At 41.2% G+C, this 13,786-nt stretch overlaps 1 protein-coding gene across 2 annotated transcripts in view; it reads right to left on the minus strand.

The window, feature by feature from the left end:
* Nucleotides 1–234: 234 nt before the first annotated feature.
* Nucleotides 235–13,786, minus strand: part of TMEM143 (transmembrane protein 143) — a 43,336-nt gene continuing 29,784 nt past the window's right edge. For both annotated transcript variants that reach the window (XM_083162610.1, XM_083162609.1), the window contains exons 7-8: nt 4,086–4,275; nt 235–1,078 (exon numbers count right to left, since the gene is read on the minus strand). In XM_083162610.1, the coding sequence (XP_083018736.1) occupies nt 906–1,078; nt 4,086–4,275 (363 nt within the window). In that variant the 3' untranslated portion in view covers nt 235–905. The remainder of the gene's footprint in view (nt 1,079–4,085; nt 4,276–13,786) is intronic.

The following is a 13,786-nucleotide window of genomic DNA, read 5'->3' on the forward strand; positions in this document are numbered from 1 at the left end:
TGCATCTGTCAGCATCGATACCCGTAGGTGTCGGATCGTCAGGGCCACTGACCGTTCATACATGTTCTGGAACATCAGCATGCTATTTTGCAGATAACCGCCGTAATAATGCCAGGGGTGCTATTTGTCAAACAATGCCAAACTAATACCTTGGGGAGAAGAGCACATAACTTATGCCTGATGATACCGCTTACCCCATGGTACATCGCCCCATCAATAATTAACGGTTCAATATTAAATGGTTCAATCATTGTTTATTTAATTTAAATTGTCACTTGCAAGTTATACACATGACCATGATTATCGCGGAGCTGTTCCAGAGTGTTTATTGCACAAAACCCATGAACTCCTTTCTGACCTATTGTAGAAAACAAAATAACCATCACTATTATAGGAGTTATATCTGTATATCTTTCTGTGGTATTACAAGTTGTCACATACCAATAAATAAAATAGCCAATAAATACGCTTCCCAATATGCAAATAAGCTTCCTAATATGCATATAAAATCCAACAGCATATTTACATACATCCAAATACAGTTGTAACATTTTCCTTTGCCAAGACGGAATAAGCTGTTGCATAACACACACACACGGCATATAAAAATACTCTCACTCACCCAGACACAGGGAGTGTTGCTCAATATTAACTCTACTATATCAGTCCACATAATACAGGGGAGTTTGGAAAGTCCCTTCACAGTGAACGTGGTCTCTGGCTGCAGAACTCCTCTTGAGCTGTGGGAGGCCAGAGAAACAACACTTATTGTAGATTAGTACACCACAAATTGTCTTTTCTTTTATGTGAAAGTGTTGAAGTTGTCATGTTATTTCGCTGTGGGGAGTTTTGCTCAGGACACAGTCACTGCAGAAGGACTTTTTGAACTCCTTGTATATTGCTCCTCAGTTGTGAGTCTGTACAGTACATTCTTTGGAAGGTCCTCTCTCTTCTTGTGTTCTGATGAAACGGTTGAGATTCTCAAGCGCTCTTTCGGCAGAAAACGTTATCGCCAATCCAACTTTTTCTTGTAGCCAGTACTCAACTAGCTTTTTCACCTGCAGAGTAGTTTCAAGATCTTGGTGGACATAAAAAATAAGACAAATTAAATGGTTAGATCTAAGAATATTACATTCAGTGAATAATGTCCATAGTTTGGACGTGTTCACAATTCCCTTGAACGTGATCAGCTATGCAAACCTATACATTAGAAGGGAATCAGTTAGGGCTTGTATAATAATCATTCACCGGCGGCTCCTAACTCAGTGCAGGGCTGTTGGCCGTGATGCTCCCCCCCCTCTGCTGTTGGTCCCTGTTGCTGCTCCCCGCCATGGTCCCGGGCCCGGCACATGCAGAGTAGCGTCCTTGGTATTTGGCATGCACTGGCCCCCAGCTTCTATGGGTTGCTTCGGCAGCAGTCCAAAGAAGCTAAATCATGGTCCGGTTGCTTGTACACTTCAGATGACAGGCACCGAGATCGGCGCATGCGAAGTATCGGCCTTGGTACTGCGAAGGACCACGGATTCTATAGGCTGAACCCGTAACACCTCCCAATGGGACTGCCTTGTGTGACTGGCAGGATGGCCTTCCAATAGCAAGTCACTGCTAGTCATCGTGAAGCCAGTGCAGTCTTACAGACTGCATCTGGCTTCACTTATTTAGGGTACAGTGACGGATTCGGGGTTAACTTTAGGTAAAAATCGCCACTGGTCATATTCATAACATAAATACCTTTGTGGTGGGTTTTAGCATGCAAATTCATGGTCAACGAAACATATGAGCAAACCTGTTCAGTTTAATGTAGATATTTTGGGGATTTACTTAAAAATGAACCTATTTTCTTTGTATGACTTGGGATGCTGAGCTGCACTAGAAAGAAGGCTAAGAACAATAGAAAAGACAAGTCATTCCCACTGAAAATGGAGCCAGACAGTTTTGTGTGCAGTGATAGGGCTACTGAAGTAGTAAGGCATTTGGTGGATCACACAGCTACAGAGGCCCAAAGCACTGAAAAGATTAGAGACAAGGGAGTTTGTCACCCGCACAGGATTTTCTGAAAAGATTAGAGAAGTTGGGGGAAATTTACTAAGATGGGAATTCTACTTCACATGGGTTGTTGCTATGGGCAGCCAATCAGAATCTAGAAGATAATAGACAGGATCTGATTGGTTGCCCATAGCAACAACCCATGTGAAGTAGAATTCTTATGTTAGTAAATTTCACCCGTTAGCTCTAAAATTCTCGCCAAGTCCTTAAAAAAAATATTTCTCGGGGGGAAAAAAAGATGTACATATATAGAGTTCACGTTCTGGGCCCCAGTGGAGGACTTCTACATCTTGGACCACTTGCATTCTGCCGAATGCATCACAAAGCCCTTGAACATGATTCTTCCTGACTAGCTCTCTCTTAACTGCCATCTTCATTTGTCTAGGCTTTTAAGCCCATAAAGACTTCTTCCATTATGCCAAATCCTTCATTCTCTTCCCCACTGGGGAGATGGTCGCCGGGCCCTATTCAATGCTGTCTTCCCCGACAGCATTGAGCAGGGTTTCTCGGCAGAACGAGTCCGACTTCACAAGCTGTCGGGCTCGTTCTACCAAGAACGGCCGGGAAGTGACGAGCTTCCAGCTGCAGCTCGCCTCTTCCCAGACGCAACTCGCAGCCATGCCCCCTTCTTGCTCCCTGGCAGGACATTGAATCCCGCCTGCATGTTCTCGGTTAAGCTGACCAAGAACGGGACAGGGTCACGGCGATCGAGCAAGCTCGACCGCCATGACCTACACATTGAATACCCCCCTTAGTTTGTTTCACATGCAGAGCGAAATGTTACCCGTTGCCTGTGAGCCAAATGGGCCACTGTGGAGTCGAATGTAGCCACTTACTCAGTCACTGACAAAGCTGAGCCGCAGAAATAATGTGAAGCTGTTTTTTGGTCGCAGGAGCCAATTTTTTTTTCAAAAGCAGAGTGCCTGGAGCCAGCCTGTCTTACATGTAGAAGGGACCTCTAGCACTTGGTAAGGCATTACCTGTTGTGAGAATAGGAGTTAAGAGGGCCCTGCTCTAAGGAGTTTACAATCTAGAACGAAGGGGAGACAGACAGGTGACATGAGGCACAGGCATATAACTTCAAATGCCATTGCCAGTATTGAGCAAGCATCACTCTGTCTTGCATACTGCAATATCATAGTACCAGCTCCAGATGGGCCCAGTGGCGGCCCCCATAGGAGGAGCCCAGAGGAAGGAGGTATGGCTCCTGCATTGGGAGGCAGCGATGGTGGACCTCAGCCAAGTGAGGGCTGTTTCCAGTCCCTGGCCTCACTGACTCTCACGCTCATTGACTCACATGCTCCCCCCACATGAAAAGTGGCCTGTTCCGGACCTGGAAGCTGATGGCTGCCTGTGAGCTGTGCAGCTCAGCCAAATGTTCCCCCATTTATTTTTTGTATTTCTGTGCATGTTCCCTGTGTGATAACTGTACTGTCTCTGCTTATTGTTACTTACCTGGCTGCTGCAATGACCAGTGGTGCCACTGATGGCTGCCTAGGCATTGTGCAGCTGGGCATATATATGTTCCCTATGTGATAACTGTACCGTCTCTGCTTATATTGTTACCTAACTGGCTGCTGCAATGACCAGTGGTGCCGCTGATGGCTGCCTAGGCATTGTGCAGCTGGGCATATATATGTTCCCTATGTGATAACTGTACCGTCTCTGCTTATATTGTTACCTACCTGGCTGCTGCGACGACCAGTGGCGCCGCTGATGCAGCTCGGTAGGTACAGTATGTGTTCCCTGAGTGATAGCTGTGCGGTCTCTGCTTCTATAATCCCCAGGGTACATCTAGCGTATACCTGTACATGTTATGTATATCTTTACTGCTACTGTTTAACTGTACCTAATCTGGCTGTTGCACAGCAATCCAAATCAAATTCCTAGTATACACAAGAATGCATGGCCAATAAAGCGGATTCTGATTAAAATCAGTGTACCCCATGTTATACTGACACACAATGAAATTCTACACATATGGAAGTTGTGGTGAAAGGTGTAGATATGTTAGTAGTTAGACGTAGTTATACATGCACCTATTTTCTCTCCATCCCTTGGTACGTTGAGTTGCTTTAGAAAGCTGTGAGCCAAGAGGACCTCTTTTGCATGTTCTTCTTGAGCCCTTAAAGTCAGTGCACCAAGAAGCTCAGAGTTGTTGGAAGTGCTTCTGTAATATAACATGTGAGCTAGTTCCAAGGAATGAGCTTTCCGTCTTTGAGCAAAGGCCTAGAACACAAACAGAGGTCATCATGTCATTACAATAAACTAATCTTGCATGCTACTAGTAGGAAGCATGATATGGCAATACCGAGTAGTAAAGTACTACGTTTTGCCTTTTAAGGTAACGGTTACATGTGTCCTCCTTTAAACCATTCCAATCAGACCATACTAGCTGCCAAACTATTTTCATTTGTGCAGACACACAAAAGTAATAAACAATGTAATCTAAAAGTGGCCCTTGAAAGATTTCTAGAAGTGGCCTCACGTGGGCGGCACCAAAACAAATGTAGGTGTATCCAACACTAAATTAGATTGGATTGATACAGTACTGCATGTGTGGAAGCTGCTGGTGGTCTAATGATCCCCAGACCTTTAAGCTGCTGTGACAGACCACAAAACTCCACATTTCACATGATATCCACCCCCCCCCCCCCCACTGAGACTGACCACAGACCCCAAACCTCCATCAAGCAGATAAACAACTCATTACCACGGTACCCAGAATAAGACAAATGTCCCCGCCACTTCCCAGTAGAGCCCTGAAACACTCCAGAATTTGTTACACCCCAGATAGCATCCACTCCTGTCCCTTTAACACATGTCCCAATAGATATGGATGGGTGATCTCCTTAGATGACAATTTGGGTATTCTGCTATGTGAACTCGCAACAGTTGTTTTTGTGGGAGACACCAGGGGAACGGGGCCACTACTCTGGGCAGGGCCACGTCTTTAAAAAAAAATAAAAACACATCTGCCAAGCCTGTAATTATTGAGATATTGCCTCAGGTTTATAGACGACTCTTCTTGACTATCAGTACAGCCACAACAACCTTATTGCGTGTTCCTGTGTGTGCCTACACAAATGCAAGTAGCTTAGTAGTCAAAGAAAAAAAAACACAATCATTTAGAACAAATCTTTAAAACCAGGGAAAGTCCCTGCAAATAAAGGGCATACGCTAGCTTTGAAAGGCCTCCTCTTCCCTGAATGTGTCAATGAGTCACTGTTTGAGGGAATTCCCAGGTGGAACATGCCTGTCAGTTCTTATAAATAAAAAAATACCCCTTATTTCCATCGCCCGTGCCAGGTTTTTAAAGATTTGTCACATGAAAAAAATATATATACATATTTTTTTACCATATAATACCTACAGCAGACCCATCTACAATAATAAATATAACTTTATACATGTGAAATGTATGTATATGGTGCTTTTTACTAACTATTGATGGTATCCAATGAACCCTGTGGCTAATTGCCTGACATGTAGATATTCAATTCGCATTCAATCAGCAGATGAGCTAAACCTCGCAGCTGGTTGCGGGAGGTTGCATATGGCTAAACAATGATTCCACAGTTTACACGGATTCGTCATGATTTTTCAGCAGGGGAGAAAGGCTATTTAATTGAATATGCTTTTCCCATGACACTGTGATGTTTGCCAGTATTTACTCCTATTTAAATTAGTGAACCAGCGCTGGCTGTAATTATAATTATAAGATAGTTTCTTTCAATACAAAATATATATTTAATAAATAATTGTCTGGACACAATGAATTGATAAAATTAAAAAATATAGAAAAAACGATATATATATATATAGCAGTTTGGGTCTTGAGGAGCACAGGTCCAGGCACACAGGCACGGCAAGGAGTCATCTTCTCCATAATTACGCCTTAGTCCTTAATCTAAAAAGTGGGATATTGTACCAACCATCTAAGGAATAATTGAGAAAGTTATTCTGAGGTTTTTTTTATATCCCTGGAATCATGTGTACACAACAGGAGTGAATAGCAATTATATATTGCAAATATGACCATTGTTTAATAGGTTCTAATCCTTGATAGTAATCAAAGAAAAAAAGAACTTATAAGGATTTAAAGATCTTATAAGGATATACGTCCTGACAGTGAGTTCAAGAACCTCTAATAACAGATAAAAACTAACCAAAAAGTCTTCGGGAGAATTGCAATAAAGTGGAAAAATACTTATTCTATCTAGTCCACAAAAAATTCAACCTAAGATTGTAACAATATTACTGGCATACCCCTGATGAAGTCTCTTGACGAGACGAAACGCGTTGGGCACTTGATATCATCTATTATCAAAGAATAACATTTCCAAAGACAAGAATAACTGCAAAAGGTACTTATGTATTATCACGGCGCCCGATGCGATTGATTGTATGCCTTAACTTAATAAACCATTATAAACGAATGCTCTTTTTCACTGATAACTTTAATAATTAAAGAGAGAAGGAGAGAATTAGAACAAGTGGAAGAGGAGATCAAAATGTACAAATCTCTGGCCTTACCCTATGTCAAAAATGAGGAATTTAAAGTACTCGAGCAAACTATTACGTCTAATGTCAGGAGAGCTGAGAGAATGATCATACAGAGGAAAGTAAAAAAATTTAAAAGGGATAAGGAAGAATCTATTAATAACCCAGAGGGTAATAAAACAAAGATGGTGAATAAAAATAGTCCAAAGGAGGTCAAACAAACTACACAGGGACAAAGGAGGAATTACACGAGAAAAAACTATGAGCCATATAGGTATAGGACCAATAACTATGGAGATAGACCATATGGAAATGACAGGGAACCTTTTAGGTATCAAAGGAATCAATCCCCACAACCGAGATACAATACGTATGACCGAAGAGATAATACCCATACATCTCATTGGAAAAAACACTCATCGAATAGAACAGAGAGATATCCTAAAAATGAACCTAAAAGGACCCCTGAATGGAGAATTCCTCTTAAAACCTATAGGGATGATAATAAGGATAGACAAAGAAACAACCCAACTATCTTCAAAACACAAAATAGGTACAGTCCCCTATTACAGGAAGACTCCCTAATTGAAAATCTGGACTCCTGTTACTCACCTTTTTTAGAGAGGAGTCAAACCTCATCCCCAAACCCATGACATATTCTGCTCAATACAGAGGCAAAAGAGGGGGGAAAACCAAGCCCAAAATAAGAAAACCTAACTCCTACAAAAGAAAGAGAGAAAAGAAAATAAAAGTCCCCACTAATATCACAAATAGCGAGGACAGCGATGAAAATCGAGTAATGACAAAAATCTTTAATTTGAGTTCCCATGATTTATCCCAAGAAGAGCTAAATCTCCTACAAAAAGGATTAAAATACGCTCCTACAAATCATGTAAACAATTTCGATATTTATATCGATATTCAGCGATTTTCAAGGAAATTAGCGCTTAAAAAATTCTATTATAAAAACGAAGAAGTAGAGAGCCTACCAGAAGAAGAAGTCATTTTTTCTAAATTTAAACCTAAGTCTATCTTTTTTCCTCAACACTGTAAGGGTCCCTATGTGGAAACCTTCTCCACATTAGTGTTAGAAGACATTAAATCCATCAAAATCGAAAAGGGTACATCAAACCTTACTGCAAAAGAAAGATTAGCCATGAAAAATTTGAAAGAAAATAAAAAGATTATAGTCAAACCGGCTGATAAAGGGGGGGGGATTGTTATATTGGATGTTGAAAAATATGAGGCTGAAATCATGAGACAGCTGGAGGACAAACAGACGTATAAAAAATTAAGAGGAGATCCCACGTCAAATACCCTCCAAAAATTAGAAGAACTTATAAAAACAGCTCTGGGCAGGAACATTATAACCCCAGGAGAGGCTAAATTCCTCCTGAATGAAAAACCCACTACTCCAGTTATATATGTCCTGCCTAAAGTGCACAAAAGTTTAGTGGATCCCCCCGGGAGACCTATAATTTCCGGGGTGGAATCCATTACTAGCAATTTATCTATGTTTGTCGACCATCACCTCCAACCCTTGGTTTCCCTTAATAAATCCCACCTTAAGGATACTGGTGACTTTCTCAAACTGATTGACTCAATTACGTGGAAAAATGACTTCCTTCTCGTTACAGCTGACGTAGGTTCATTATATACTATAATAGAACACGATGTGGGCATTCAAAGCTCAAAACACTTCCTCTCTTTGTCTGACAAACCACAGGGCTTGCAAGAATTTATTTTGAGCAGTATAGCATTTATTTTACAAAACAATTTTTTTCTCTTTAATAATGATTTTTACATTCAGCGTACAGGGACAGCGATGGGCACCAGATTCGCCCCAAGCTATGCCAATCTATTTATGGGGGCATGGGAGCTAACTACCATCTGGGCAAATAACCCGTTTGGGGCGAATCTGGTGTCCTTCGCTAGGTATATAGACGATATTTTTTTTATTTGGGAGGGAGACAGGGAAACTTTGGGTTTGTTCTGTGACCTCCTTAATGCCAACAACCGTAACATTAAATTGACATTCGAGATTGATGATAAAAGCATCAACTTCCTTGACATCACGGTCTATATAGAAGATGGAATACTTAAGCATAAAAATTTCCGTAAGCCAACTGACTCAGGCACTTATATTCCCTCCTCTAGCTGCCATCATGGACAGTGGCTTAATTCTATACCCAAAGGCCAATTCCAACGCTTGAGGAGAAACTGCTCCGACGATAAAATATTTTTGGAGCAGGCGAAAGAAATGAAAAGGAACTTTTTGGCCTGTGGTTATGATGATTCTAAATTAGAGGGAGAAATAGAGCCATTAAAGATAAAAGTAAATATGCCTAAAAGGAGCCATGACAAAGATAGAAGGAAAAATGACAATTTTGCGTTGGCATTTGTGTCGACATATACTGCGGAACACAAAAAAAAATTGAAAAAATCTTTAGGAAGCACTGGAAAGTTTTGCTATGTGACCCTGTACTGAAAAACATCATTCCAGAGTCACCAAAGCACATTTACCGCAAGGCCCCAAACATTAGATCTAATCTAGTAAGGAGCAATTATGTGAAAAAACCTCCCATGTCAAAAATTGTGTCAAAAGGATTTTTTCGCTGTGGTAGTTGCATGGGATGCAAGAACATCAAGAGCACAGGTACAAATAAAATCACTAATTATGAGATCAACGGCTTTAAAATGGAGATTAAGGACTTCATTACATGCAATGTAAAGAATGTAATATACACCATTGAATGTAGCTGCAATAAGCATTATATAGGCAGAACGACACGGGCACTAAAGATCAGATTGGGTGAACACATCAGAAATATTAAAAAGGGCCTTGAGTGCCATGCACTATCAGCACATTTTAAAAAAGTGCATAATTGTTCCCCAACTGAAATAATATCTTTTTGTGGCCTCAAAGTAGTGAATAAAAACATTAGACACAATGATAATACTTCTGCCCTGGCCAAATCAGAAATGAATCTTATTTATAATTGTAAGACATTGTTACCAGGAGGCTTGAACAGCGATTTCGAGCTGAAGTGGTTTCTATAGGTTTCTGCTTCAGCTCGGATAACGCTGTCATATACGCAGTATAGTGTCTAATTATTTCTTTTTGTGTTCATGTTTTTTCTTGCTTGGTCCATGTTCTTTAATAGGACTGTATTCCTGCAGTTTTAATTTGAGGGTATTAAACTCCCTTTTGTGTAACATATATTAACATATGTTTGTGTTCCGTTATAGATTTACGTGTCGTCATGACAACGGGCACTCCAGGAGATTCATCCAGTTAGCTTCCGCATATTTGCGGTTCAATTACCGGAAGCTACCAGATGATTCAACCATTTGATCCTTCCAGGCTTCCGTAGTTTGCGTCTCAACTACCGGAAGCTGGGAGAGATGTATACGCGATCTCCCTAAACTTGAATCCAGAGTCCTGACAAGTAAAATCTCCGGCGGCAGCGACACATCAAAGAAGGGAGGATTTCCACATCTATCTACACATACTCTCTGGTGTTCGCCGTCCGCATACAAATTCTCGTTCCTCCGATCCCGGAAGTGACCCACAGGTTGTCATGACGACCGTATATACGGCCGTCGGAAGAAATGTATAAATGTTAAGAGTTTTGTATATAAATGATCCCTGGGAACTAATGCTTTTTATATTATTAATATCTGTTAAATCTATGCACTTTAAAAACGTGTTTTATTGTAAGTCTGTAGAACAGGAAGTGTATTTTTTTACTTCCTGTGCAAACATGATTGGCTGCTCTAGGTATAAATAGATGGACGCTCACACTCCACAGATAGGTCTTGAAAAAGGTGTTCCTAGACACCGAAACGCGTCGACTATTCTGTGGAGAGTGAGCAGCCATCCTCGACTTTTTCCGGACATATTGTATGTATTTTAAACTTTTTGCATTTTTTATTTTTATTTTTTAATTTTTTTTGGATTTTATTGTGAATTTTTTGTGGATTTTCCTGTGGATATTGTGATGATCTTTCCATTGTTGGGATGGAGGACATTTTATTGATTTTTTCTAAGGTGTAATAAAGAAAAATTTTTAAGAAATTTTTTCCTTGGCTCCAACACGATTGGTCTTCTTGTGGATATTACTATAAGGACATTGCTTTGTGGATATTGTTATGGTTTTTGCATTATTGGGAGAAAATAGGATACCAGCCCCTAAATCGACCACTACTTAAAGCAAAGAAACCGTTATAAGCGGTGAAAGCTTACACCCCTGTAAGTTTTGGTACGCATATTCCCTACCTTATGGAGTAAACTTGGGTATATACCATTTAAGGATATATGAGCACAACACTTGGTGGAGGCAGTCGTTCCTTATAAAGGAAATCGTCTAAGGCTAAAGAAACTGTTATAGGCGGTGAAAGCTTACATTTCCGTAAGTTTTGGTACGCATTCTCTCTACCCCTTGGACTAAAGATCTTGGGTATATATCAGGATTTATGAGCACAACACGTGGTGGAGGCAGTTACTCTCTGTAAAAGAAACCTTTATGGGTGTTTCCCCACACATCAAAGTGTGAGTCACGGTACGCTCCTAGTACCTTCATCTTCACCTCTAATTATTAAGAAGGCACAGACGACTTATTCTTACCTTTAATACAAAAAAGTATAAATACACTAAATACGCATTCACTAATATAAAAATATTTTATTTCTCTTAACACCTTCACTTGAGGAAAATCTGGTCTCAGGGCGAGACACAATTTTACACAAGAAAAGAACACGCTACGGGTATATACCCAGCATCTTCTCACGTAAGTGCGGTACGCACAAAATTCTATTTTCTTGATTGACACGACGACATCTAAAAAGATACCTTTATATATGTATCTTGCTCTATCCTTGGGTGAGTACGTTTTTACTTTCACTTTTTTCACGGAGAAACACCAAAGAGAAAATCAATTACAGAGGAGAAGAGATACAAAAAGGAGACAAAAGAGGAAAAGAAAAAGAAACCGCTACGTGCCTGTATACCTCGCTACTTACCGTGAGTGGGGGTACGCCCATCTATTTATATCCATCTACTACACATCATTCTCTCTGGGATATAGTGAATGTAACTTTTGATCCTTTTTGTCTTTTTTTCCAAACACATACAACTGAAAATATTTTGAGAGAGTGGGAAGACATCTGAAGATAACAGAACTTTAGACTCACTTCATTCAATTTTTTGCGCCAGAGACTTGGAAATCCCCATTGTTTTTGTATACAATCAGATGCGATGGACGCGATTTTGCGGTAAAATAGCGTAGATCGCATCACATGCGACCAAATTGCGCATGCGATGCGATCGACGTGATTTTCCCATTGGAATCAATGTTAAATGGTTCCAAATGGTCCCTGACACCCGATTTCACTTTAGGGGCAATGTTAAATGCCCCCCCCCCCCATTAGGTGTATTAGCCCAAATGCCCCCGCATTGTTAATGCCACCCCAACCCGAAGCGTGGCGAGCGCAGCGAGCCAACGAGGGGCGGCGGTACGCATCCTCCGACCTTTTCATACCCCCACTATCCAAGTCGGCGATGAGTTGATTTTATACAGTGTGGCGAGCGCAGCGAGCCACCGAGCCCGAAGCTCGGCGAGCCCCGCAAGGGGACGAGAATACGAGCCCAAAGCGTGGCGAGCGCACCGAGCCCCAAGAGGGGACACAAAATACATGTTAAGTAATCTGCGTCCCCTCGCCACGCTTCGGGCTTGTCTTCCGCGTGCGCTCACCAAGCTTCGGGCTCGGTGGCTCGCTGCGCTCGCCACACTATATATAATCAACTCCACGCCGACATGGATAGTGGGGGTATGAAAAGGTCAGAAGACGCGTACCGCCGCCCCTTGCCACGCTTCGGGTTGGCGTTGATGGTGGGGTGGCGTTAATAATGACGGGGCATACACCTAATGGGGGGGCCTGGGGGGCATTTAACATTGCCCCAATGTGAAATGGGGTGTCAGTGAACATTTGGAACCATTTAACATTGATTCCTATGGAAAAAATGCGTTGATTGCATCGCATGCGCGATTTGGTCGCATGCGATATGATCAACGCGATTTTTCCGACCCGATGAAAAAAATCGGGCGCCGTGATTACATAAGTACCCTGCAAAAAATTTTTTAGCATTATCTTTTATGCTTGCATCAATAAATGTTTTATGTATAATGAAAAACTTTTATTCTGTATAAATTGGTAAAAAGGAAAGACAGTAATAACCCTATTTTTAAAGTTGTCAAGGGCGCCATATAACACTATTGTGGGGGTAGTTTGATTGTGGTGGTCTTGCTAGTAGAAGACCTAGTGTTATAGGCGACCAAAAACTCATTCATACCGCAATTCCAGAAATTTTGTTTGGTATATATATATATATGAAATAGAAGAAAACAGAGTGTGCCCCTGGTGTGTAGTTCCACCACCAAATCCAATAAGAAGAACCGTAGTAGCAATATACAAATTACTGTTCAACAGATTTAATACCTTTTTTTTTCTATAAAACACAATATAAAAGCACTTTTTTCATCTGTGTGGAGTCAGTGATTCGGTTCAACAAATGTACGGAAACAACCCAACGCGTTTCGTCGTAAACGACTTCATCAGGGGTAACATTCCATAGGTACATAGACCATAGAGTACTATTGTGAACTCCAGATGTCGACCTTTCAGGGAAGGTATGTAATTTGTAAAAATGGATCCCTTGAATGATCCCACTGGATAGCTGCGCACCAGCATCAATTTCCACAAAAGTCGTTATTAAAATCACAAGTTTTGAAGGGATTCTTCCAAACCAAATCCTCAAAACGTCTCAGCAGGTGGGAACATAGACCAAACTGCAGTTTGACCAGCAGTACTATACTATATCAAGGATGCGCTTATTGGGTATGGAATGGACGTCTCCAATAAGAAGGCATCATAAAGGATTTTTACATGGTGGCCACAGTAGTCGTAATTGTAGAAAGCTGAACACCACAGATAAGTTCTTGTTGGGGTATCCGGTAAACCTGGGTGACAAGATGGAATGGTGCCGCTGAATGGGTCCTCCTCAAATATAAAAGCTCATCTGAGCTCCCTAATCCCTGACACCCCAATTACTAAGGATCACCATTCTGCAGTTACCTGTACTGAATAAGCATCTTCTCCTATGATCACACTCCAGAATTTATATTTGCGGAGGACCCATTCAGCGGCACCATTCCATGTAATCACCAAGGTTTACCGG

This window comes from Crinia signifera, chromosome 19 (assembly GCF_055691185.1).
Source record: "Crinia signifera chromosome 19, ASM5569118v1, whole genome shotgun sequence".
Taxonomy (NCBI): Eukaryota; Metazoa; Chordata; class Amphibia; order Anura; family Myobatrachidae; genus Crinia; species Crinia signifera.